This window comes from Myiozetetes cayanensis, unplaced genomic scaffold (assembly GCF_022539395.1).
Source record: "Myiozetetes cayanensis isolate MyiCay16 unplaced genomic scaffold, myiCay2020 scf41, whole genome shotgun sequence".
NCBI classification, from domain to species: domain Eukaryota; kingdom Metazoa; phylum Chordata; class Aves; order Passeriformes; family Tyrannidae; genus Myiozetetes; species Myiozetetes cayanensis.
The window spans coordinates 283,307-305,108 of NW_026087643.1; the positions used below are offsets into that span (position 1 = coordinate 283,307).

A 21,802-nucleotide genomic window follows, 5' to 3' on the forward strand; every position below is an offset into this window, starting at 1 on the left:
GGAGAAGGTTACTGGGGAGGCGGGGGATCTCGAGGGAAGAAAATAAAAGCAGGGTGGGGGGGAAGGAGGAGAAAGGGAGGGGAGAAAAGGATAAAACCAAGTGAAAGGGCAGCCCCGGGAGCTGGGCGGGCGCTTCAGTACCGGGGGGGGAAGAAGGGGCGCTTGGGGGTGAAGAAGGGGGCTCCCCCCCTGCCGAAGGGCGGCCGGGGCCGTTTGAGGCTCTGGAAGGGGTCCCTGGCGCCGAAGGGCTCCCGCGGGCGGAACTCGGCGCGGGGGGCGCGGAGCAGGACGGAGCCGCGGCCCGCGGGGTCCCGGTGCGCGGGGGGGCCCAGCCCGCGCCCCGCCCCCAGCTGCTCGCGGGGCAGGGGGCTCGGCCCCGCGGGGTCGCGCGAGCGGGGCAGGGGGTCCCGCGGCTGCGCCCCCCCGAAGTGCTCCTTCAGCGTCCCTGGCAGCGTACCGTGCTCCTTGGGGAAGGCGCCGGCGCCGTGCTCCAGGGGGGGCGGCGCGGGGAACGGGACCCCGCCGTGCTCCCCGGCCGGCGGCGGCTGCGCGGGGAAGGGCACCCCGGAGTGCTCCCCGGGCACGGGGGGCGGCGGGGGCGTGGGGAACGGGACCGCCGCGTGCTCCACCGAGGGGGCGGGGGACGCCGTGGGGCAGCGGCAGCGGGGCGGGGGTCTCCTTGGAGAAGGGGTTGGCGTGATCCACCGACGGCAGGCGCGGGGGCACGGCGTGATCCCGCGGGAAGAGGCCGCCGTGGTCCTTGGGGGGCGCGGGCGGGGGCACGGCGGGCGGCCCCACGGGGTCCCGCGGGAAGGGGGTGCCGTGCTCCAGGGGCGGCGGCGCGAGGGGCGGCGGCGGCAGGTGGTGCTCGAAGGCGGGGTTGAAGCTGTTCGTTCGGAAGTTGTTGACGCTCTCCGGGAAGGGCGGCACGTGCTCCTTGTAGGGCGCGGGGAAGCCGCCCATGCCGGGCAGCTCCGAAGAGGCCGAGGGGCCGTTGTCGAAGGCGCTCCCGCTGCCGCTCAGCTCGAACCAGCCCGCCCGGCTCCCCTCGCGCCCGTGGCCCCGGCTGCCCTTGCCCAGCACCCGGATGGACTCCACGGTCTGGATGGGCTCCCCCGACATGCCCCGGCTCGAGGCGTTGTGGTAGCCCAGCGTCTCGATGGGGGCCCCCTTCTCCTCGGTGCTGTCGGGCAGGTCCAGGCAGGAGGAGGACACGCGGGTCTCGATGCGATAGTGCTCCTCGGGAGGCTGCGGCTCCTTGGCGGCCCCGGACAAGCTCCCGCCCTCGCCGGAGCTGCTTTTGGGGATCTGCCCGAAGTGCTTCTCCTCGGAGGGCTTCCGGGAGGCGTTTTTGAGCATGTTCTTGAACTCAATGGTGGAGGTGGCGGAGATGGAAGAGCCCATGGGTTTGTCCCCGCCCGCTGCGGGCGCTCGGCCGGCAGGGCTGGGGAGGGCATTCTGGGAGGAGAAGAGCGAGCGGTGGGGGAGCGCGTGGGGCGAGTCCGGGTATTGCTTCTGCGGCAGCCCGGGCTTGGGCAGGGTGCTGTGGTTGGAGTCCGGCGTGAAGAACACGTCGTTCTTGCTGGGTGACGGGGACCCGTCCGAGGCAGAGTCCTTCCCCCGGCGGCCGTAGCTCCCGAACATGCCCGGGGACGAGGCCAGCGGGTCGCAGCCCTCGCTCTGATCCAGGATAGACCTCATGGAGGGGGGGAAGGCCGGCTTCACGCCGAACTCCTGCGACCTCTGGCCGTAGCTGGGCAGCACCGGCTGGTACTCCGCGGACTCCGGGAGTTTGCTCGATTTTAGGATAGACTTGACAGGCTTCTTCTCCAGGTTCAGCATGGCCGAGGGCGGCGGCCCAGAGTAGTCGAAGTCACGGTAATCCTCATCTTCTTGGAAAGACGTGTCTGGGTAAAACTTCTCCTGGGAGGAGTCCATCAAAGAGGAGGGAATCTCCCTGCTGTCCGCAGGCGGCTTGTACAGCCCGGCTGGAGACTCTCTGCCGAGGCCGAAGGGCCGGTAGCCATGCACGGAACTGGGAAGTTCTTGGGAATATCCATCATCCCGGCCCTGCAGAGGTGACCTCGTGCTGCTGGGGGTAGAAGAACCAGGGCTCATGATTTTTGACAGCAGGGACATCGTGTCCACGTTGCTCGATGTCGGCTTATCCATCATCTCGTCCTGGGTGGGTGTCCCGCTCCGCTCGTCCCGCACCGGCGTCCCGTCCACATTGTCCATGGAAGTGCTGGTGGGACCACGCTGGAAGTCAGAGGTGTGACTCTCTGTTGCCATGCTGGACCCCAAGCTACTGAGGATGGGAATATTCAAGTTCAGGCCACTGAAGCCAGGGTTTCCCTTCAGGAAATTGTGTATCTTCATCTCCAGGCTGGGAGAAGGGGGTTCTGATTCCAGCTTGGCTTTTGAAATTTCGGACGACTGACCCAGTGGGGTTTCTGTCGGCAAAAGGGAAGAAGGACTGGTAGGGTGGGAACTGGAAAATCCCAGGGAATTGGTTGGTGGTTTAAAACTGGAGCTTGACAGCGTCGGGGCATGTCCGACGGGAGCCTTATTGACCGAAGTGGAGGAAACCTCTGCGGTGGATGAGTTTGGAGAATAACCAAAGCTTTTGGATATAAAGGACTGTGGATTGGAAGGAACGTTCCTCCCCTTCATGCCGGGCACAGTCGTGTTGGCTGGTGATGCCGAAGTGCTCTGGGAGGCGGGTTCGCCCGACTGGATGGTGTTTCCAGCCACACTCTGCAGCAGGGATGACAAACCTGGAAGACAGAAAGGCATCAGGAACTCTGGAGAGGCAAATCTCCCTGAGCTGCTGCCAAGGGAAAGACTTCCCTGTTCCCACTGGCACTCCCTAACACCCCCCCACCCCACGCTCCAGCCAGGAAAAGGACTGGACTGTGCTGTGCTGACATCAGCACCCAGCAAGGTGCAACCTCCTGCCAGAGGCTCAGATTGATCTACAAATATAAATTACTCCATCGGGTCAGTTGGGCAAGAACTGGTCCTGGCCTGCAGCCAGGTGTGTGAAAGCCTGCCCTGCTGGCCACGTGAGCCATGCAAGGTGTCAAGAGCAGAGCAGAACCTCTGGGAGCTTTCTGCGCATGGAAAACACAGAGACCTCTTGGTCTCCTGTCCCGTTCAGGGGCCTCACACAGCTTGTTCCAGGTATGTGCACGTCAGTCACGGCACAAGCAGGAAAAACGGACAAGTGACAGAACTCACTGGTCCGTGACATGTGTGCTACCTGAGAAAGCCCATCCACACGTGCCACGGGTGTGAAACATCCCAAGGAAGTTTTTCTCCCTCCGTTCTCACTTTGGGACAGGCAGAGCAGCACGTTTGAACCCACCAGCCCTTGCCCAACACCCACACCGGTACCTTGCAGTGCCGGCGCCGTCTGGGTCTGGGTTTTGGAGAGAGCCGACAAAATGCTTTCTGGAGTTATCTCCACTTTGGAGAGAATGTTTGCTAATGGATTCGAAGGAGCAGACGGGGTCCCCAGGACAGGAGTCTTCAGGCCACTGGTGAGAGCTGTGGGGCTGGTCGGGGTCCCTGGCGAGGGTCTGGAGGCAGGGCTGACACCTGGGACGGGAGCACACACCACTCACCTGAGCTGCCCCGGTAACCCAAGCACCTCTGGCTCAGGTTTTCCACACACACCACTGAGCTCAGCAAGCCGACAGCGCATGCCAGAGACCAAGTCAGAGCTCGGACAGCAGAACTCGCTCGTGTTTATTTTGAGACAATTCAAACTCTGAACAACCAGCCCACTGTGCCAGTGCTGGTGCCCAGGGCCTGGCTCAGGACTCACCTGTGCTCTTCATCACCGAGGTCAAACTGCTCAGGATGGAGCTGATCTTGGCCAGGTCCACGTTGGCCAGGTTGGGCAAGGCCAGCGCTGGGGTTGGCGGGATGGGCGCCGCGCTCACCGCCTTCGGAGCCGGAGGGGTCGGGGCCGGCGTCGTCACCGTCCCCGAGGCCGTGGCGGCCGCGGTGGCCACCGGGACCGCTTTGGGGACGCTCTCGGTCTTGGCGGGTGCCGGGGCTGGAGCAGCCTGTTTGTCCTTCCTCTCCTCCACTGCAGCACAGGGGGAACAAGAGCAGAACTGTCACTCCTGGAATGACTTAGGGCACATCAGCTCCGATTCCCACTGATGCCAAAACATCCTGGATGGGTGGTTTGGGAGACGGGAACAATCGCAGTGGGACTGGGACCTCCCTGCTTGTGTCAAACCCAACAGCCCCATCCCTCAGCCCAGCACAGGGTCTGCGCCTCCTGCACATCCCAGATGAGGCTGGGAAGGGCTGGTTTGTCCTGGAATTCCCACAGGACAACCCCTGCTGCTCCCGCAGGACGTACCAATGATTTTGGACGTGTCGTCCTCCACGTCAGAGAGCTCCATGTCCTCCACATCCCGATTATCTGTCGCAGGTTCTGGGGTGACCATCTTGCGGCCTCCGGCTGCCGGGGACCGGGTGCTGTTCTCCTCCCCCATCCCCTGGAAAGGGGACTCGGAGCCCGTCGGAGAAGGGGCGTCCATGCTGGGAGAAGGGACAGGAGACTCCTCGGGATCGGGAAGTGTTGCTTTCAGCTGGTCCAGCTTTTTCTTCAGATTGCTCACTCGATTAGCAAAGGTTTTATAGGCCTAAGGAAAGAAGGACACAGGACTAGGGATCTTTCATGCCTCAATCACTTCCCTAAGGAAGCAGCACACATCTTGAGAAAACCACTACCAATTCCCCAGACCCTGCAGTGGTGAGAACTCAGCTTGTCCAAACAACCACAAGAAAAGAAGATAAAACCTTTTTCCAGTGACTTGGAACAATTTTCCTAACCCTCCAGGTTTCTAACAACCTGCAGAGGATGAAGGAAAGGTTCACTTACATTCGCTACCACCTTGACCTCCTTGTACTGCGCCTCGTAGAAGATCCCGGCGTTCTCCAGCGCCTCGGTGAGAGAGGGGCCGTTCTTCACCTGCTTGTCCAGGCCATTCACAAACTCCTCCAGCTTTGAACTCGCCTCCTCAAACTCCTTGGAGAACTTCTTCCCTCCCGTTTTATCTGCAGGGAGAGGGACACCCCGGGAATGAGCTGCCAGCTGCCAAACCAGAGCATGACCTCAAGGGCAGCAGCTGGGACAGCAGATCCACACCCTCCCAGACCACCCCAGGGATCCACTGGGAGCAAGCAGGAGGCCCTTCTCTAGCACTGCATGGTGGTTCTCAGCTAGTCATCAGCTCCCTCTGAGCTCAGGATCTGCAGGTTTCCACAAAAAAAACTCAAACCCACCAAGACTCTTGGCTCGAGGCTGGTGGTTCTTAATCCCACCCCAAAATTCTGCCATTTTTCCAGCCACGCTCTGATTTCTGGTCTAGGGCTCAAGAGGACCGAGGAGCTCCCACCACTCCCTCGGGGCTTTTTACCTTTCAAGCACTTGAGTGTCTCAGTGCTGCACACGTCCACCCTCATGGTGGAAAGCTGCTTCTCCTTCAGCTCTATCTGGTCTTCCGAGCGCTTGTACAACAGCAGCTCATCAATGAGGGACTGGGGCTGGGGAAAAAAAAAAATCAAACAGGAAAAGCACCCTCATCACATTCCAGGCAAGAACAGCACAGCCCTGCCTCCGCTCTGGCTCCAGGCCGCTTCCAAGCGAGAGCTAACGCAGGAACCATGTGGATCTCTGGGTTTCTGACCTCAGATCTCACACATCAGCAAACCCGGGTTCAGGCAGGGGCTGCAGTTTCCCAAATCTCCTGGCTGTCATGGTTATGAGCAGGGACAGGCCTTTTTCATTTATTCCCTTTTTTCACTCCACAGGGCTCTGTGCATTTCATCAACACTTCCACTCACAGACTTACCCGGAACTCGGCGACAATCTTGGACTTGAGAGCAGCTTTCGGGTTGGTGGATGCTGTGGGGGACAAAGGAAAAGCGTGAAGAAATGAAGGATCCACGTCCTGATGGAAAGTCAGTCCCAAAAGGCAGCCTAGTGAGAGGCACCCTGAGATAACTCAGGGCAGAGGTGAGGGTGGGAGTCACCCACCACGGCCTCCCCTCCATGCAGGGGTCCCTCCGGGTTCCCGGCGGCTCGCGGGGACTCGGACACGCAGCTGGGTCGGGATGAGGCCAACAAATGACAACTGCTGCTCTTTAGTTTTGGGGTTTAACATGCTCTCAACACCTCCTGGGCACAGCTTTTCCTCGGGAAGACAAGTTCCCTGCAAGGGTCCATCTAACGGCCCTATCCGAGGATTTACAGCTCTCTACAAGGAAGGGAACGTCATTCCCTCAGTGCCACACCTGGAGCTGACACGGAGCCCTGGTTTCCTTGGGCAGGGTCTCCCTTGGGTAATGCCCAGGTCTAACCCCCCTCAGAGCCTTAACAACTGTCCCCCCTCTGTGCTGGACACCTGGTTACAGAGCAGGGGGGACGAGTCCTGCTGGCAAGAGACACCAAATCCATCAGGTTCTGGACAAAACAGGAGAAACAGCTGATGAGAAGCAAAGTGCTAAACCCTCCATCCACGCTGGACACAGCCCAGTTCTGTCTGGGAAGGCAGCCTGTGGTGTTCAGTAATAAACACTTCCAAAGTCTGGTGGCCTTGCTGATGTCCCACACGTCACGCCCGATGTGCCACCCCCTCGCCGTGGGGACCGCTCGGGGCTCTGGTGCACAGTGAGATCACTCAGGTCAGTCTATGAGAGGCTCTCTCCTGGGCAGCTGCACTCCCACGTCCTGTCCCTGCACTCCCAGCTCCTGGTGCCTGGCTCCCAGCCCAGCCTGCTGGGACAGGTGTGCTCCTGAGCACGAAGGGAACGTCCACCTTCTGCTTCTCTCTGTCTTCTCTCCAGCTCTGACCAGCCTAACACCACTTTCCAGGAGGTTCCACCAGCTCCTTCCTGTCCTGTCTGCAACCTCTGCTCTCCTCGCTTATTTTTGTCTCACTTCTTTCCTTTACCAAGCGGTTTTGTGCCAACACCTCCTCGGTGTGCACATCTCAGGGCCTTCCTCAGCCCAGCTGCTCTGCCCTCAGCCTTCCTTCTGCTCCTCAAGCAGCCAATCTCTATATTAGTGCACAGAGTTCACAGTGGTTCCTTACTTTGTGATTTCTTCCACGGCTTATTCGGTTTGTTCAGAGACTCTTTCAGCTGCTTCTGAGTTTTGAAAGTGGTACCTGGAAAAACATTTCATTTTTGGCAGTCTGGCATTACGGGATCCCTGTCAGAACCTGGTTTTTGGTGCCGAATGCTTGCACGGTGGAAGAGTGAACAGAAATTTGTTTTAAAATACCTCGACCAACTTCCTTAGAGGAGCTGCTGGATGCCCAAGAGAACCTCGGTTTACTCAGGAATGCAGCAACCTGGGGGTGGTCTGCCATTTTTAAATCAAGTTTCTGTTTGCCCTTACGCTAACAGACAGTTCAAAAGAATCACAGTGAAAAGGAAAAACACGAGCAATCTGAAAATCAGGCTCTTTAGGGGAGGCTGTAACGGAATCAACATTCAACGGGCAAGGGGTGCACGTCGGGACAACAGCCACAAAACACCTGATTTACCTGGAACCTCAAATACCTTTGTTTTCAAGTTACAGAAACTGGACATATACACAAACTTCACTTCTCAGCATGCAACACTCAGCTAGAGCCTTTCCTCATGCCACAGCCTGACCAGAGACCCCACCTTCCTCCTGCTGTGACCTCAGACCTCACCTGAGGCTCTCCTGAGCACCTTTAGCTCTCAGTAATACGAATAAAGACGAAACCTGGACTAATTTCCTTCAAGTACTCAAATATTGGCTAATTCCTGGGTTTAACTGGCTCTTTCCTGAGAGCTCGAGGACTCTTCACCCTCCAGCTTTGCTCCTGCCTCTTGCTACCCCACCAACACTCAAGTTAAAACACCCCAGTGCTGAGCAGGACTCAGAGGCAGAGCCAGGGCACCCTGGGCAGGACATGCAGGAGCACTTCAGCCTCACGCTCTGTTTGCTCCCAGCTGGAGCAGCTCCAGCCCACGTGGAAGGATTCACAGCTGCCTTCAGACAGGTACAGGTGAGGTGAAGCAGGAGAACCCAGCACTGCTCACGTAGCACACCTGGCTACGTTCCAGCCTGTGCCAGGCACAAACACCCTCATCCCCCTCGGTGACCCCAGACCGTTCCCACACCCTCAGCGAGCTCTCGTGTCAGCTTGGAAGGTGAGAAACACAAAGGGTGAGTGACTTACTCAGAGCTTCTTTCAGTGCCAGAATGGTTTCCTCGGGGTACACGTTCCTGTCCTCCCAGATTTTGAAGATCCTTTCGATGGATTTGGAAACAGATGGATCCCTGGAAGGCAAGAGCACAGTGGGTGTTGCTGCCAGGCTTCCCTCATCCCCCGTCACGTGATAATCTGAGCCACAACCAGCCCCCCGTGCAGACCAAAGCCCAGCTCACTCCCAGCCACTCTGGGAGAGAAGCGCAAAACACGGAGCTGCTTCGAACAGAATCCTTGAAGTTCTGCTGATGTTTCTAGAGAGTCTGAGACGTCAGAAGAAAGATCCCCACTTTCTGAGCCATTCAGCCTTCCCCCAGCCCGTCAGTTCGTCACTCACTTCACTAACGAGGCGGCCTCGGGGAGCACCTCGGCGAAGGTGTCCCGGAAGACGATGGCATTTTTCCTCTTGCAGTTCTGTATGACATCATTGGCCAAGTAAAAAAGGTTCAGCCGATGAGGAAAGGCAGCTGAGGACAAAAGAAAGCTCGGATTCAGCATCAGCCAGAAGTATCACATCAGCTCCACTCTGATCCCCACATTTCAGTACTGCTTTTGGGACTGGTTCAGCGTTCCCAAGGTCCAACGGGCCAAACGGGAGGCTGGAGGGAAAATCTTCCATTTACAAATAATTTCCAGATCTTCCCCAAACCCTCGTGGCTCTCTTGGTTGCCAGGATTCCTGTCAGGAAGCTCAGCAACCTCCCTGGTCCAGAGCCCTGGGTGTGAGCTCACCCCTCACTCACAACCTGAAAAACCCCAGACCAGCCACGGCAGCAACTCGGCCCCTGTGGCATCCAGAGCCAACCAGGGAGCAACCCAGGGCTCCCACAAACCCCAGCCCTGCCTGAGGAAAAGCCACTCCATGAGGATTTTGCAGCCAGCACTCAGCTCCTGCACTTTGACTGAACGCTGACAGTTAAACACCAGTCCCTTCTGCTGCAGGAAGGTGGTCAGTGCCCACCGAGCCCACCCCAGCAGGGCTCCCACCGGGAGCATTCCAGCCACGCAGGCTCCGCGCTGCCCTCCCGGCACCAGGGAGAGCGTGCAGGGGGTTTGTTCAGAAGGAAGATCCCCACAGGAGATCCTCCTCTGCGGGGAAGCGGAGCTGAGGACTCAGCAAAGGCTTAGCTGAGGTGGATCCTCAAATCCCCACGGGTTCCATGTCCTTAAGCCTCCCCGAGCTCCTGCCAGCGGCACCGATGCTCCCAGCCCCGCTGAGCAGAGCCAGGAGTCACCAACTGCTGCCCCAGCAGCTGCTGCCCCCCAGCCCCTGCTCCCACAGCCCAGCAGCTTTTCCAGCACAAACACAGCGGCCCAAGGACTCGTCCCCAGGAGCTGCTCCTCACAACCTGTGCCCTGGACGTGCTGACACGGCGGGTCGAGGGGGGTTTGCTGGAGCGAGGAATGCTCTGCTCTGCCCCCAGGGCTGGGAATCCAACTGGAGCTGGGCTGTGCTCGGAGCTGGGCTGTGCTCGGAGCTCGCCTGGCTTCCCAAAACAGTCTGGAGCCAGCTTCCCCCAAAACAGCAGCCTGGATAATCTCCCAGCCAATCAGCCCACTGCAGTGGGGTTCCTGGGATTTAGTCAAAGCCAGCGCTCCGGTGCCAGTTCTCACTGGACGCTCCCTCCATCCCAGAGATGCTCCACCAGCAGAGAGCAACGATTCCAGAGCTTAATAACATAAAACGGATTTCCAGGAACTACAAACCCTTTGATTGAAGTGATCCAACACTCACACAGCGGGGAGGAGCCCAGAGTGGAGCCCACGGAGCCCCACTTGCCCCACTGCCCAGCACCAAACGCAGCCCCTGCCAGGGCAGGGCTGAGTGGGGGCCCAGGGTTATAAACCAAGGCACAGCCAGAGCACCCAGGGGGAGAAATCCAGGCTGGGCCCACACGGAGCCTGTGGAAAAGATCCACGGAGAAAAACCACGGATCCACGACACAAGGGGCTGTATCCAACAGGTCCTCATCCCTCCAGGTTCACCTGCACCTGCCGTGACACCATCACTGAACTCCTGGCCGGGACAATGATGAGAACACAGAGAGGCTCTGGGGTCCCTGGGGCACAGGATGGAGTGAATCATGAAGGGAAGAACAGGAAAAAACCCCTGGAAGCAGGAAGGAACCAAAGAATCAGGGTTCAGGGCACAGCAGCACCAGGGCAGCTGCCAAGGTCTGTCTTAGGGGGATAAGATGGTTAAGGAGGGACCTGGATAAACAGGAGGGGTGTGGAGGTGAGATCCCTGGGAGGGCTGCGAGGGGAAATCTTGAAGGAATCCCACCAAATCCAAGAGGAATTCCAGGCTGGTGCCAAGGGCTCAGGGCAGGAGCTGCCAGCCCAGCAGGGGACGGGAGCCAGGGCAGGATCAGGGCATGAAGGACCTGCAGGTGGGAACAGTTCAGTGGTTTGGGAAGGAGGGATGGAAGAGAGGAGCCAGGATGGAGCTGTGACAAGGGACAGCCTGTCCAGAGCAATCAGCACATCCCCAGGGGACACAGGCTGGGGTTTGTTTGGAGGCTGTGAACTCGGAGCGAGAGGGGGAAGAGGGAACGTGTCCCAGGGAGAAGGATCTCCAGGAGAGGTGGCAGGGCCAGCGGGGCAGGAGGGCCCCTGGGATCTCACCCTCCTCTCCTTAATCCCACGGTACACCAACAGGAAAACAACCCAAAATCCAGGGGGGAGAAGGGCCCTGTGGTTCTGCTGCAGGGCCCTGACAGAGAAACCTGACTACCCCGAACTTCCCAGGAGGTTCAGCACAAACCACATCCATGCCTTGGGATGGGAATGTTCTGCCTTCCCGCAGAGCAAAGCTTCCCTCAACTCCCGTGACAACAGCCAGACCTTCCCACGGCAGCAGAGATAAGGCTGCTGTGCTCAGCCTCCTGCCAACACCGACCTTGCCCCTCCGGGGCACAAAGCCCAGCCCTGGCACCCCAACGGTGCCCACGCCAGGCTGCTCTGGCCGGGCAGGGCACAGGGACAGCCCCCCTTGACCCGAGGGCAGCGTCCCCCAACTCCCACAGCAGAGCTTTTGGAGATCACGGATTCAGGAGGACGCAGGTGCCACCACCGAGGTGCAGACAGGTACTTTGTGTCCTTCCAAGCGTGACGAGGTGACGCCGATGGGACAAGGGGGGACGTTTCCAAAGTTAAAGAGGAGAGATTGACACCAGACGTCAGGGGGAAATTCTCCCCCGCGAGGGTGGGGAGGCCCTGGCACAGGCTGCCCAGAGAAGCTGCGGCTGCCCCATCCCTGGAAGCCTCCAAGGCCAGTTTGGAGCAACCTGGACTAGTGGAAGGTGTCCCTGCCCATGGCAGGGGGTGGGACTGGATGGGGTGTAAGGTCCCTTCCCACCCGAGCTTTTCTGCAGCGCTGAGCACGACCCTGCTCAGCCACGCCGAGCCCACCGACCCTGGCGGTTCCCGAGCGCTCCCAGAGCCCCCCCCGGGCACGGCAACCACCACCCCCCCGGCCCGCGCCCCCCGCCCCGCACTCACAGCGGCGCAGCCACTTCATCCAGTGGTACACGATGGTGCTGTGGTGCCGCTTGTTCTCCAGGCACCACGACGAGAGGCCCTGGATGGACTCCATCGTGTTGGTCACCGCCTGCAGCTTCCTGTCGAGCGAGGCCTCGAGCGCGCCGGCCGCGGACGAGGCGGCGGCGGCCGAGGAGGAGGAGGAGGAGGAGGCCCGGCCGCCGCCTCCGCCGCCCGCCGCCATCTTCCCGCGCTGCTCGCGGCCGGGCCGCGCGCGGGGGGCGGCGGGGCGGCGCTCCCGCTCGGGCCGGCGGGGCCTGGGGGCGCGGCGAGGCCTCACGGGGGCCCGGCGGGGCCCGCGGTGCCGGAGGCGGTGCCGGCGCGGAGGAAAGGGGGGTGGTGGCGGTGGTGGCGGTGCTGAGGGGGCCCGGCGGGGGCGCGGGCGGTGGGCGGAGGCGGCGGGAGGCGGTGCCGGCGCGGGGCCGGCGGTGCCCCGGGGAGGGGGCTGCCGGGCGGTACCGGAGGCGGTGCCGGGGCCGGAGGCGCCTCACGGCCCGGCCCCCGCGCGCCGCCCCGCCCCCGCCGCCATTTTGTGGCTCCGCACGGGCAGGGCGCGCACGCGCAGGCGCCGCCCCGCCCACTCCGCCCCCGCGCCTGCGCGCGCCCCGGCCCGCCCGGCAAGATGGCGGCCGCTCCCCCCGCCCTCAGGACCTTCCCGCGCCCCGGGCCGTGAGGCGGGAGCGGAGCGCGGGCACCGCGCGTTCCACAGCGGCCCCGATGGTGCGAAACACAGAACGGAATGGGGGGGCCGAGGCCTCCGCGATCAGCCAGCCCAACCCGTCACCCATCCTCACCTCGTCCCCCAGCCCAGAGCGCTGAGGGCCACGGCCACTCATCCCTTGGGCACCTCTGGGGCTGGGGTCTGTCCCACCCTCCCTGGGCAGCCCCTTCCAAGGCCTGACCACCCTTTCCAGGACGAGATTCCTTCTTATGTCCACCCTGACCCTCCCCTGGCACAGCTTTAGACCACGTCCTTATCATCAAGAGAAGCGAAATCTGCCCCCCCTTTCCCCTCAGAGAGACCCCCAAGACCCCGGGTCCCCTCAGAGACACCCCAAGAGCACCCCGTCCCCTCACAGCCCCTCCTGCCACCCCCGTCCCCTCACAAACCCCCCGACAGACCCCTCAGCCCTTCCCTCAGCAAAGCCAAAGGGCAGGGGTGCCAATGCTCTGTTCCCCCCAAACACCACCACGGCGATTTGTTTTAAAAAATATGTCTTTAATGGGTGTGCTGAGGAGAGCGAGGGCGGGGGTCTGTCCGGCTCGGGGGGGCTGTGGGGCAGGAGGGGCCGCGGGCCCCGCGGGGCTCAGTCCGTGGACTCGAGCACGGACTCGCTGAGCGCCAGGTCCCAGTAGTGCTCGGCGCTGTGCTTCTTGAAGTGCTCCCGCGCCATGTTCTCCGTGGGGCACTGCTTGAACTTCATCTCGCCGAAGCTGCGCTCCTTCGCCGTGCCCTGGCGGGGACGAGGGCTGACGTCCCACCCATGTCCCCACCCGCGGCTCACAGAGCCGGAGCAGCGGGTCAGTCCCAGCCTTCTGGACAGAACCACCCCCCGGGACTCACCTCCCAAACCAGAGAGCATTTGTTTGTTTTCTTAACAGACTCCTCATCGGACTCGTCATCATCTGGGGAAAAAACACCAGTAGAGCCCATTTAGCCCCACAAGTGGAGGCAGAGTGGGACCCCCACACACAACCCCCCCGCACCATCACTCACCCTCTCCCTTCGTGTTCGACGTCTGCTCGTCCCACTTTATTCGATGAAGCATGAGACGTTTGAATTTCTTCTGTGCTTTCGGGCCTGGGGAAGAACCGACACTCAAAGCTCACCAAAAATCCCTTAACCTGCGGTTCTCAGAGGTTCCCTTCCACACGGAGTGGATTACTGCACCCTGCAGGCAGCACTAACCCCATAATTAAGGGAGTTTCTAACAACTTTCTCACTTCCTTGTCCTTCCCTAACCCTCCATCTCCAATTTGCACAGGAATTCCTGCTGGAGGCAAGCTCAGGAATGACCCGCTCACCTCCTTCTACCACCACCACGTTGACATCTTTGTGCAGGACCACCACGCCCGTGAGGTAAAGCTGCCCCGCGTTCGCCTCAATTTTGAATTTTTTTGCTGGATTGCTCAAGTTTCGGACCCTGAGGATAAGATTTCAAATAAAATAAAAATTAAAAAAATCAAATATTCGTGGAAAACCCACAGTTATTATCCCATCCCTGAGAGCTCCTCCTCTGCCTCGCCCGGGCCCAGAGACAGAGCTCACCTGAGCACAGGTGCCTGAGCTCACCCACCTGTAGACAGCTATGTGGACTCCCTGGGAAACGTCTTCCTTGAGCTTCTTCACCTTCTTGGCTTTGCGCTGCTCCGCCGTGAGCTTCCTGGCCGCGTTCGCCTCCTCGTGGGCTCTGCAGGGCAAAGGGGCAGCACTGAGGGAAGGGCAGCCACAGGCATCCCAACACGGATCCTGCTCCTCCCAAGCACAGACTCCCTGACATCACTGCCCGGAGAAACTGAGGCTGCCCCATCCCTGGAGGTGTCCAAGGCCAGGCTGGAGAGGGCTTGGAGCACCCTGGGCTAGTGGGAGATGTCCCTGCCCGTGGCAGGGGGTGGGACTGGATGGGCTTTAAGGTCCCATTCCGTGATCCATGGACCCCAAAATCCACAGATCACAAAGCAGCTGCAACTCCTGCCTGCATCTCTGCCTGAATGAGAGGCTTTTTTAATCCAGTCACTAGCCCAAGTCATCCTTGGGCTCTTCCCTGGAAACACTCCTTAGTAACAACTGCAATGGGAATCACCACTGTGGGAAGAAACTCATTGACTTCAGGGCCCGGACACTGCTTCCCTGGAAGGGCTGATCCCTGGGATCCAGCTTCCCCTGGACCAGGGGGGTCCTAAACACAACACCAGCACTGAATCCATCCAAAAACGTCCCAAAGCCCAGTACAAGGTGCCACCTACTTCTGTCTCTTGGCCATCTGTGCTCGGACGTGAGCTTCCACCTTCGTCGGGTCCTGCACGGCTTCCGTGCCCAGCACCCGCATCAGGTTGGAAATCCGCACTGCAAGGGAATGGGAGAGGGGCTGGGAGAGGTTCTGTGGGACACAGGAATGGGAGAGGGGCTGGGAGGGCTCCCATGGGACACAGGAACGGGAGAGGGGCTGGGAGGGCTCCCATGGGACACAGGAATGGAAAGGGGCCAGGAAAGTCTCCTGTTGGGACTCCAGAACCCCTCCAGCACACGGCTCCGTGCAATCCCTGTGCCGAGGCGGCGCTGCCTGCAGCATTCCCAACACATCCCGCTCACCTTTGGGCTCCGGGGGCGGCATCAGGCCCAGCCTGACCTTCTCCTGCAGCTCCTTCTGGGCCTCTCGCCGCGTCTGGCGCCGCAGCTTCTTCTGCTCCTTCTTGGTTAAATACACGCCCAGGGTCACGGGGGTGTCGCTGTCCACTGCAGGGGAACGGGATGGTCAGGAATGCGCTCCATGGGAGCTGAGGGAACACGGGCAGTGCCACACAGGGGCTGTCCCAGGCTCCCCCTGCCCAGCTCTGCGAGGATAGGGTGGGTCTGGTTTAACAGCCAAAGCTCCCAGGCCGGGGCCGTACCGGGGGGGTTGAGCTGGGCCGGGTGCTCCACCAGGTTCGTGATGCCAAAGTACTCGTCTCTCTTGGAGGACGTCCCGCCTTTTCTAGAAAGGAGAGGTTTGGGGGTCACAGCGGAACTCCCAGCCCGAATTCCTGCACGAATCCTGACCCAGAGCCCGATGGGCTGAGGGAGACCTGCAGTGTTATAACGTGCAGGTGCCTCCTCAGCAGAACATCCACCCACATTTCAGGGTCTGGGGGCAGGTCCCACAACCACCATGGGCAGGACTTGCGTGGAATGGTCATGAAACAAAACCAAACCTCAGCTCTGGGCCACAGAATCCCTCCAACCCCACGGCAGCTCCCTGAAACAACCACCCCCCAGACTCTGGGAGCAAACCCAGCACCTGGCTGGATCCTGGAGATGAGAGCTGGAATTGCTGGAATGAGAGCTGGAATGCTCAAGCAGGAGCCTCTGGCCCAACTTCCCACGTGCCCCCCAGACCCACCACATTTGCCCTGAGCAGCTCCCAGAGCTCCTCCCGTGGCAGAACCACCCACACTGCGAACACTCACAAATCCAGGCCGTTGGGGATGATGTAGGAATCCCACCACTCGATCTCTGGGATCTCCCCCTCCTTCAGCTCCTTTTTGGGGGTGATCAGAGCCAACTTGGTGGAGGTGTGAATCCCAGTTTTCCTGGCAGCCTGGGAGATCTCTGCCTGCAGCTTTTCTAGCTGAGCCTGAGAACAAGGAGGAGGAAAGTGTCACAAAAAGGTCATCCCAGAACAGCAGAACCTCCAGGAACAGCACAGCACAGATCACGTACTGATTGATTTGGGTTTTTAAACCACCTGGCAGAGACTGCAAGACAAACCACACAGCACCTGCCCAAACTCTGCTCTTATTCCTGAGCCTTTCAGCTCCCTCCCCGCCCCAGCAGAGGAGAACCCCCCTCTCCGATACCTTCGTTCGCAACCTCTGGGCGATCTTCTCGAATTTGCCTTTTTCGTGGAACTTGAAGGTTCGTTTCTGCCGCTGGGCCGGGGTTATGGAGACCCGGGGGTCGAAGTACGTGTTGGACTCCATGTCCTCCGAGGGCTTTTCCTTGAGCTGCTGCTTGAACTGCTCCCTCTTCACGGCCCGGATGTTGGCTTTGAGGGTGGGCATGCGGTGGGTCAGCTCGATCTCCTTCCCGCTCGCGTCCACCGTCCGGCCCTGCTCGTCCAGGATCAGCGGCGTGGGCTTCGTCTGGTCCTTCAGCTCCACCTTCCTGCGGGCAGGACGAGACACACACCACGTTAAAGGGTGAATACTGAACTAACTTAAAGGAAATCCAAGCTTTTTTCCATGTTTTTACACCTCATCCGTGCTGCTGGAAGTGACTCCAACCTTGTGTGCACAGGCTGGGAGTGCTGCCCAAGGAGGAGGAACCTCCACTTCACCCCTTTAATACAAAATTCGTCCCTTCAGCAGCCGTGAAGGCCACTGCTGTGGAACCAGCAGCACCGGAGGGACCTGTGGGCACCCTGCCAGGGGTACTCACGGCGGGGCGATGCCCATGGCGTGCAGGTTGGCCAAGCCCACCATGTTGGCGTTGCCGATGAGCCCCGGCTTGAGGGCCAGCTGGGCCTGGATCCGGGCCTGCAGCTCCGCGGCCTTGCGGGCCTTCTCGATGGCATCGTTCATGAAGGTGGCCGCCTGCGAGGGCTGGATGGTGTTGCCGATGGGCAGGCGCTCCGACTGCGACGACGAGGAGATTTTGGGCTGTTGGCAGAGAAAGGGAGTTCTGCTCTGAATTTCCAGCACACCCAGGCCAGCAAGTTGCAGATGGAACAGGGACCACGTGGGCTTTGTTGTCCCTTGGCCCCAGGAGGTACCTGTGGTGTCGGAGGGCTGATGAAACTCAGCTGCTTTTTCCTCTCCTCGATCTGCCGGGTGGCTGCCTCCATCATCTGCTTGATCTGGGGAGGAAAACACAAACAGTGAGTGTTTCTTTGCTGCTGACAAAGGATGTGAGTTAGGATAAACACTAAACCACGCTGGCACAGGCAGAGGGCAGGTGCCACTGCCCAGCTGGACTGACCTGCAGCTTGGTCAGCATCCCCGGGCTCTCTGACGGCGGGCCCGGGATGACCTCGGGCTCATCCTCCACCTCCTCGAACCGCGGTATCCGCCGCTTCTTGACACCAGAGGACTCCTTGGACACCTCAGAGTCGTCACCAAACACATCCTAATGCAAAGACAGGGGAGAAAAGCGTGGTTAGAGCGGAGTGTCCTCCTCAGGGGCCGGGGTTTGAGGTGAGAAACCAGCACGAGGCTCAGCTCCGGCTCCGAGGGGCAGAACTCCAGGGTGGCACTGCAGGCTGAGCCCACGCTGAGCCCCTGCCCTGGGCCCCCAGCAGAGAAACACCAGTGACATCCATGCAAGAGCAGGAGGGACAGGAGGCAGCGCAGGGCCCCGCCTGTGTGACAGCCACCACCTTCCCTTGCTCAGAGGTGGCTTTTGGCACCGGGCACATTTAAGGTCTCAGCGACACGGAAAGATGGAAAAAGCCTGCCCAGAGCTGACCTGGCTGGGATAAAAACATTTCCACGTCTTCCACCGACTCGAGAGGGTTTGGTGAAGGGATCTGAGCTGTGCTGCCACGTCCTCCCCCACAGGAGGATGCGGCCCCGCACCCAGGGAGGGTCGGGACACCTGCAGCGTCCCCTCAGGCTCCGAGCCAGGTCACTCCAGCTCGGATCCCAGGCCAGAGCCGCTCCAGGAAAGCAGAGCTCAGCGAGCACACGGAGCAGTGACCCCATGGAGGGGCTCCCAAAACAAAAGGCACTGCACGTTTTCCACGGAGCCCTGGCCGGACCCAGCCCAGCTCCCGAGGCCGGGGATTCCACCGTCAGTGCCTGCTTTGTGTGTGCAAACCTGGACGTGTCCGTGCCCTGGGCCACTGCAGTGTGTGTGTCAGGGTGTTATTTGAAAAGAAAATATACACACCGGTCGTAAGCGTTAGTTGCAATCCCTTCTTCACTACAACGGTTCGTATCCTACAAGGACACTTCCTCAGCCACACAGGTACTTCTTGGAAAACCTACAAGTTCAAGAGAAAGGACTTGCCCATAGTATAAAGTGTGGAAAGCGTTCCGTTCAGTTCCTGACCTTCCCAAGCAACGACCTAGCCCGGGGCGGCCCCGGGAATGGATCCACTGCCCCACGCCACGGGATCCACTGGGCCAGGACAGATCCCTCTGCACGGCCTCTGCTGCTCTGGGAGTGCCACCACGGCCTGAGCACCTCAGGGACCAGCTCTGCTCCCGCAGGGTCAGGACAGAAGAGCTCCAAGGAATGTAATTCCAGAGATAGGGGCGAGGATTTGGCAGGGGGGACGCCCATCCCCACGCCAGGAGCCAAGAGAAGAAGGATCAGTCTGTGCTGTCACTGCCCAGCCCGGCCTCTGGCTCAGCTGGGAGCCAGAAACACCACCAGGGCTCGGGCCACACACCCCCACTGGGGTGGGGTCCCTGGCTGCACCCCCAGCCCAGCCCTGCTCCTGCTGCCAGTGACAGATCCCTCTGCCAGCATCAAATCCCCTCTGCCAGCACCAGATCCATCTGTCAGCAGCAAATCCCTCTGCCAGATCCCCTCTGCCAGTACCAGATCCATCTGTCGGCACCAGATCCCTCTGCCAGTGCCAGATCTCCTCTGTCAGATCCCCTCTGCCAGCACCAGATGCTGTTTGCCAGCACCTGCTCTCGTGCCACCCGAGGCTGTCCCTGCTCTCCTGTCACCACCAGGTGATGGCACTGCCAGCGTCCCCCTCTCTCCTGTCCCCCTGTGAGGGTCAGGGACCAGCCCAGCACCCCCTGCCGTGGCTGGGGGAAGAGCAGCGAGTTCCTAACAGAGCCCAGGGAGGGGGGGCAGCTTCTCCCAGTGCCCCCCAAGAGATGCAGATGCCGAGGGGGCCACTCTGCCCCAGCGGGGTCCAGAGGTGAGTGACAGTGTCAGGGAAACAGGGGCTGCCACAGCACAGGAACCCCGGGAAGAGTGGAGGGAGAATCCCCTCAAGTGGGAATGTCAGACTGGGCAGAGCGATGGGAAATGCAATTCCAGAGGCTGGCGGGAAGAGTCCTCAAGAGAAGAAAGGAAGCGAAAAGAAGTTTGGATGCACGAGCCTTCCACCATCCCTGACAAGGGGGAGCCACCAGAGCTGTGGAATCCCAGCTAGAATTAACCCTGAGCTGGGCTGTCAAAAGCCACCTAGTGCTGACTCTGGGTGGACAAAGAGAAGGAGAACCCACCAGGTCATCCAGCACAGGGCGGCACCTCAGAGCGACGGGAGCAGCTCTGCCGGGCTCCCGATGGAAACACAGCCTGAGGAGCACGGAGGACGAGGGAGAGGGATCCCTGTGGATTCCCTGCACTGCACCAGCCTAACAGAGACCCCCCCAGGGGAGCCAAAGCCAGGCTCCCAGCTGGGCTCCGGGGAAGAGAACAAAGGCTCACACACTTCAACAGGGAGTCGTTTCTCTTGAACGTTCCGAGCTGTACCTCTCTGGAAGAGGAGAGTGTGCCAGAGCAGGGAGCACCAGCGCTGCCTCCAGGCCACCCAACCGCAGGAGAAGCCAATCCACGGTCAGTAATCAATAACCAATAACCAATAATCAATAATCGATAATCACCTTCAGCTCCCGCTTGCGGTTCCGGTCGCTGTTGGATTTGGAGTGGCGGGAGCTCCGTCCCTCCTCCACTGCCTCGAAGAGCTTGTCCACAAAGCGCAGGGTGGAGTCGTCCAGGAAAGGCTTCAGGTGGTCTGGAAAGGAGGGAAACCCCATGAGGGCAGAACCCCCAGTCGGGGAGAGCGGGAGGGGGGAGAACCCACAGGAGGGGGGAGAACCCACAGGAGGGGGGAGAACCCACAGGAGGGGGAGAACCCACAGGAGGGGGGAGAACCCACGGGAGGGTGGAGAACCCACTGGGGGGGTGGAGAACCCACTGGGGGGTGGAGAACCCACTGGGGGGTGGAGAACCCACTGGGGGGGGTGGAGAACCCACTGGGGGGGGTGGAGAACCCACTGGGGGGGGTGGAGAACCCACTGGGAGGGGTGGAGAACCCACTGGGAGGGTGGAGAACCCACTGGGAGGGGTGGAGAACCCACTGGGAGGGGTGGAGAACCCACTGGGAGGGGTGGAGAACCCACTGGGAGGGGTGGAGAACCCACTGGGAGGGGTGGAGAACCCACTGGGAGGGGTGGAGAACCCACTGGGAGGGGTGGAGAACCCACTGGGAGGGGTGGAGAACCCACTGGGAAGGGTGGAGAACCCACTGGGGGGGTGGAGAACCCATAGGGGCTCCTCAGGGGATGGAGAACCCACGGGGGGGGTGTGGAGAACTGAGGGGTCCCTGCCCCCCGCAGCCCCCCCAGGACGCACCGGCCGCTTTCTTCTTGTCCATGCCCTTGCCCACGCAGTTGAGCGCGGCCGTCACCACGGTGGGCTCCGAGAAGCCCAGCACCCTCTTCACCGTCTTCTCCACCCATGGCTTCAGCTCGTCCAGCTCCCGCTTGGACAGGGCCATCCCGGGCCCTGCGGGGATCCCGACCTAAGGGGGGACGGGGAGGGTCAAACAGGGCCCCCCCCCGGGGGGATCCCTCGGGATCAGCCCCAGGAACAGCTCCCAGAGGTGACTTTTACTGCCTGGTTATCCCAGTTATCCCTCCTGGAACTTGGAATGGAGTCTCCAAGGAGTCAGTTATCCCTCCTGGAAATGGGAAGGGGATTCCCAAGGGGCCAGTTATCCCTCCTGGAACTGGGAATGGGGGTCAGTTATCCCTCTTGGAACTGGGAATGGGGTCAATTATCCCTCCTGGAACTGGGAATGGGGTCCCCAAGGGGTCAGTTCCAGCCCTCCTGGATTTCGCATTCCAGGACGTTCCCGGGTTCCCCCCGGAGCCCAAAACCTCCGAGCGCGTTCCTGATTCCCCAAAGCACTCGGGTAACTGGTGAATTAGCGCTGCAGCCTCCCCGTCCCGCCCGAGCCCCGGGGGCAGCCCCAGCTCCGGGGGTGTTCTCCCGGCAGGGCAGAGCCGCGGCCGCAGCCCCGAGGCCCAACAACCCCCCGATAAACGCGGCTCAGGCGCCGCCTTCGCCGCGGCCTCCCCGTGCCCCGCCGCCCTCAGCCGCTCCCGTCCCCGCCGGCAGCACACCCGCTGGCCCCGATTTCCTCCCGGCCCTCCCCCCTCACCGCTCCCCCCTCACCGCTCCCGGTGCCGGGCCCGGCCCGGCGGCCCTGACGGTGACGGCGCGTCGGGGCGGAAGCGGAAACGGCGGCGCGGCGCGTGCGCGGCGGGCGCGCGGGGGAAGCCGGGAAGGAGGAGGAGCGAAAAGTGGGGACTCCCCTCGGGCTC

General features: G+C 61.0%; 2 protein-coding genes across 3 annotated transcripts; both read right to left on the reverse strand.

The window, feature by feature from the left end:
* Nucleotides 1-28: 28 nt before the first annotated feature.
* On the reverse strand, nucleotides 29-12,023 carry RPRD2 (regulation of nuclear pre-mRNA domain containing 2). Its single transcript, XM_050330358.1, is given in 12 exon segments — nucleotides 29-642; nucleotides 644-2,777; nucleotides 3,397-3,600; nucleotides 3,830-4,096; nucleotides 4,379-4,664; nucleotides 4,904-5,079; nucleotides 5,442-5,568; nucleotides 5,877-5,929; nucleotides 7,119-7,193; nucleotides 8,241-8,341; nucleotides 8,608-8,737; nucleotides 11,771-12,023. Coding segments are annotated over 12 exon segments (4,284 nt in total). The 5' UTR covers nucleotides 11,994-12,023; the 3' UTR covers nucleotides 29-134.
* A 984-nt stretch (nucleotides 12,024-13,007) lies between these two features.
* Nucleotides 13,008-21,718, reverse strand: PRPF3 (pre-mRNA processing factor 3). 2 transcript variants are annotated; one of them, XM_050330396.1, is made up of 16 exons: nucleotides 21,654-21,718; nucleotides 20,829-20,997; nucleotides 20,078-20,208; nucleotides 17,487-17,633; nucleotides 17,281-17,364; nucleotides 16,947-17,167; nucleotides 16,367-16,673; nucleotides 15,977-16,143; nucleotides 15,422-15,504; nucleotides 15,123-15,266; nucleotides 14,777-14,876; nucleotides 14,107-14,220; nucleotides 13,835-13,953; nucleotides 13,527-13,610; nucleotides 13,374-13,435; nucleotides 13,008-13,263 (listed from the first exon to the last, which is right to left on the reverse strand). In XM_050330396.1, the coding sequence occupies exons 2-16, from the start codon at nucleotides 20,971-20,973 to the stop codon at nucleotides 13,117-13,119; spliced, it is 2,055 nt and encodes a 684-aa protein (XP_050186353.1). In that variant the 5' UTR covers nucleotides 20,974-20,997; nucleotides 21,654-21,718; the 3' UTR covers nucleotides 13,008-13,116. The 2 variants fall into 2 exon arrangements, with proteins under 2 accessions (XP_050186353.1, XP_050186354.1); XM_050330397.1 differs by lacking the exons at nucleotides 20,078-20,208; nucleotides 20,829-20,997; nucleotides 21,654-21,718 and adding an exon at nucleotides 18,396-18,489.
* Nucleotides 21,719-21,802: the final 84 nt, after the last annotated feature.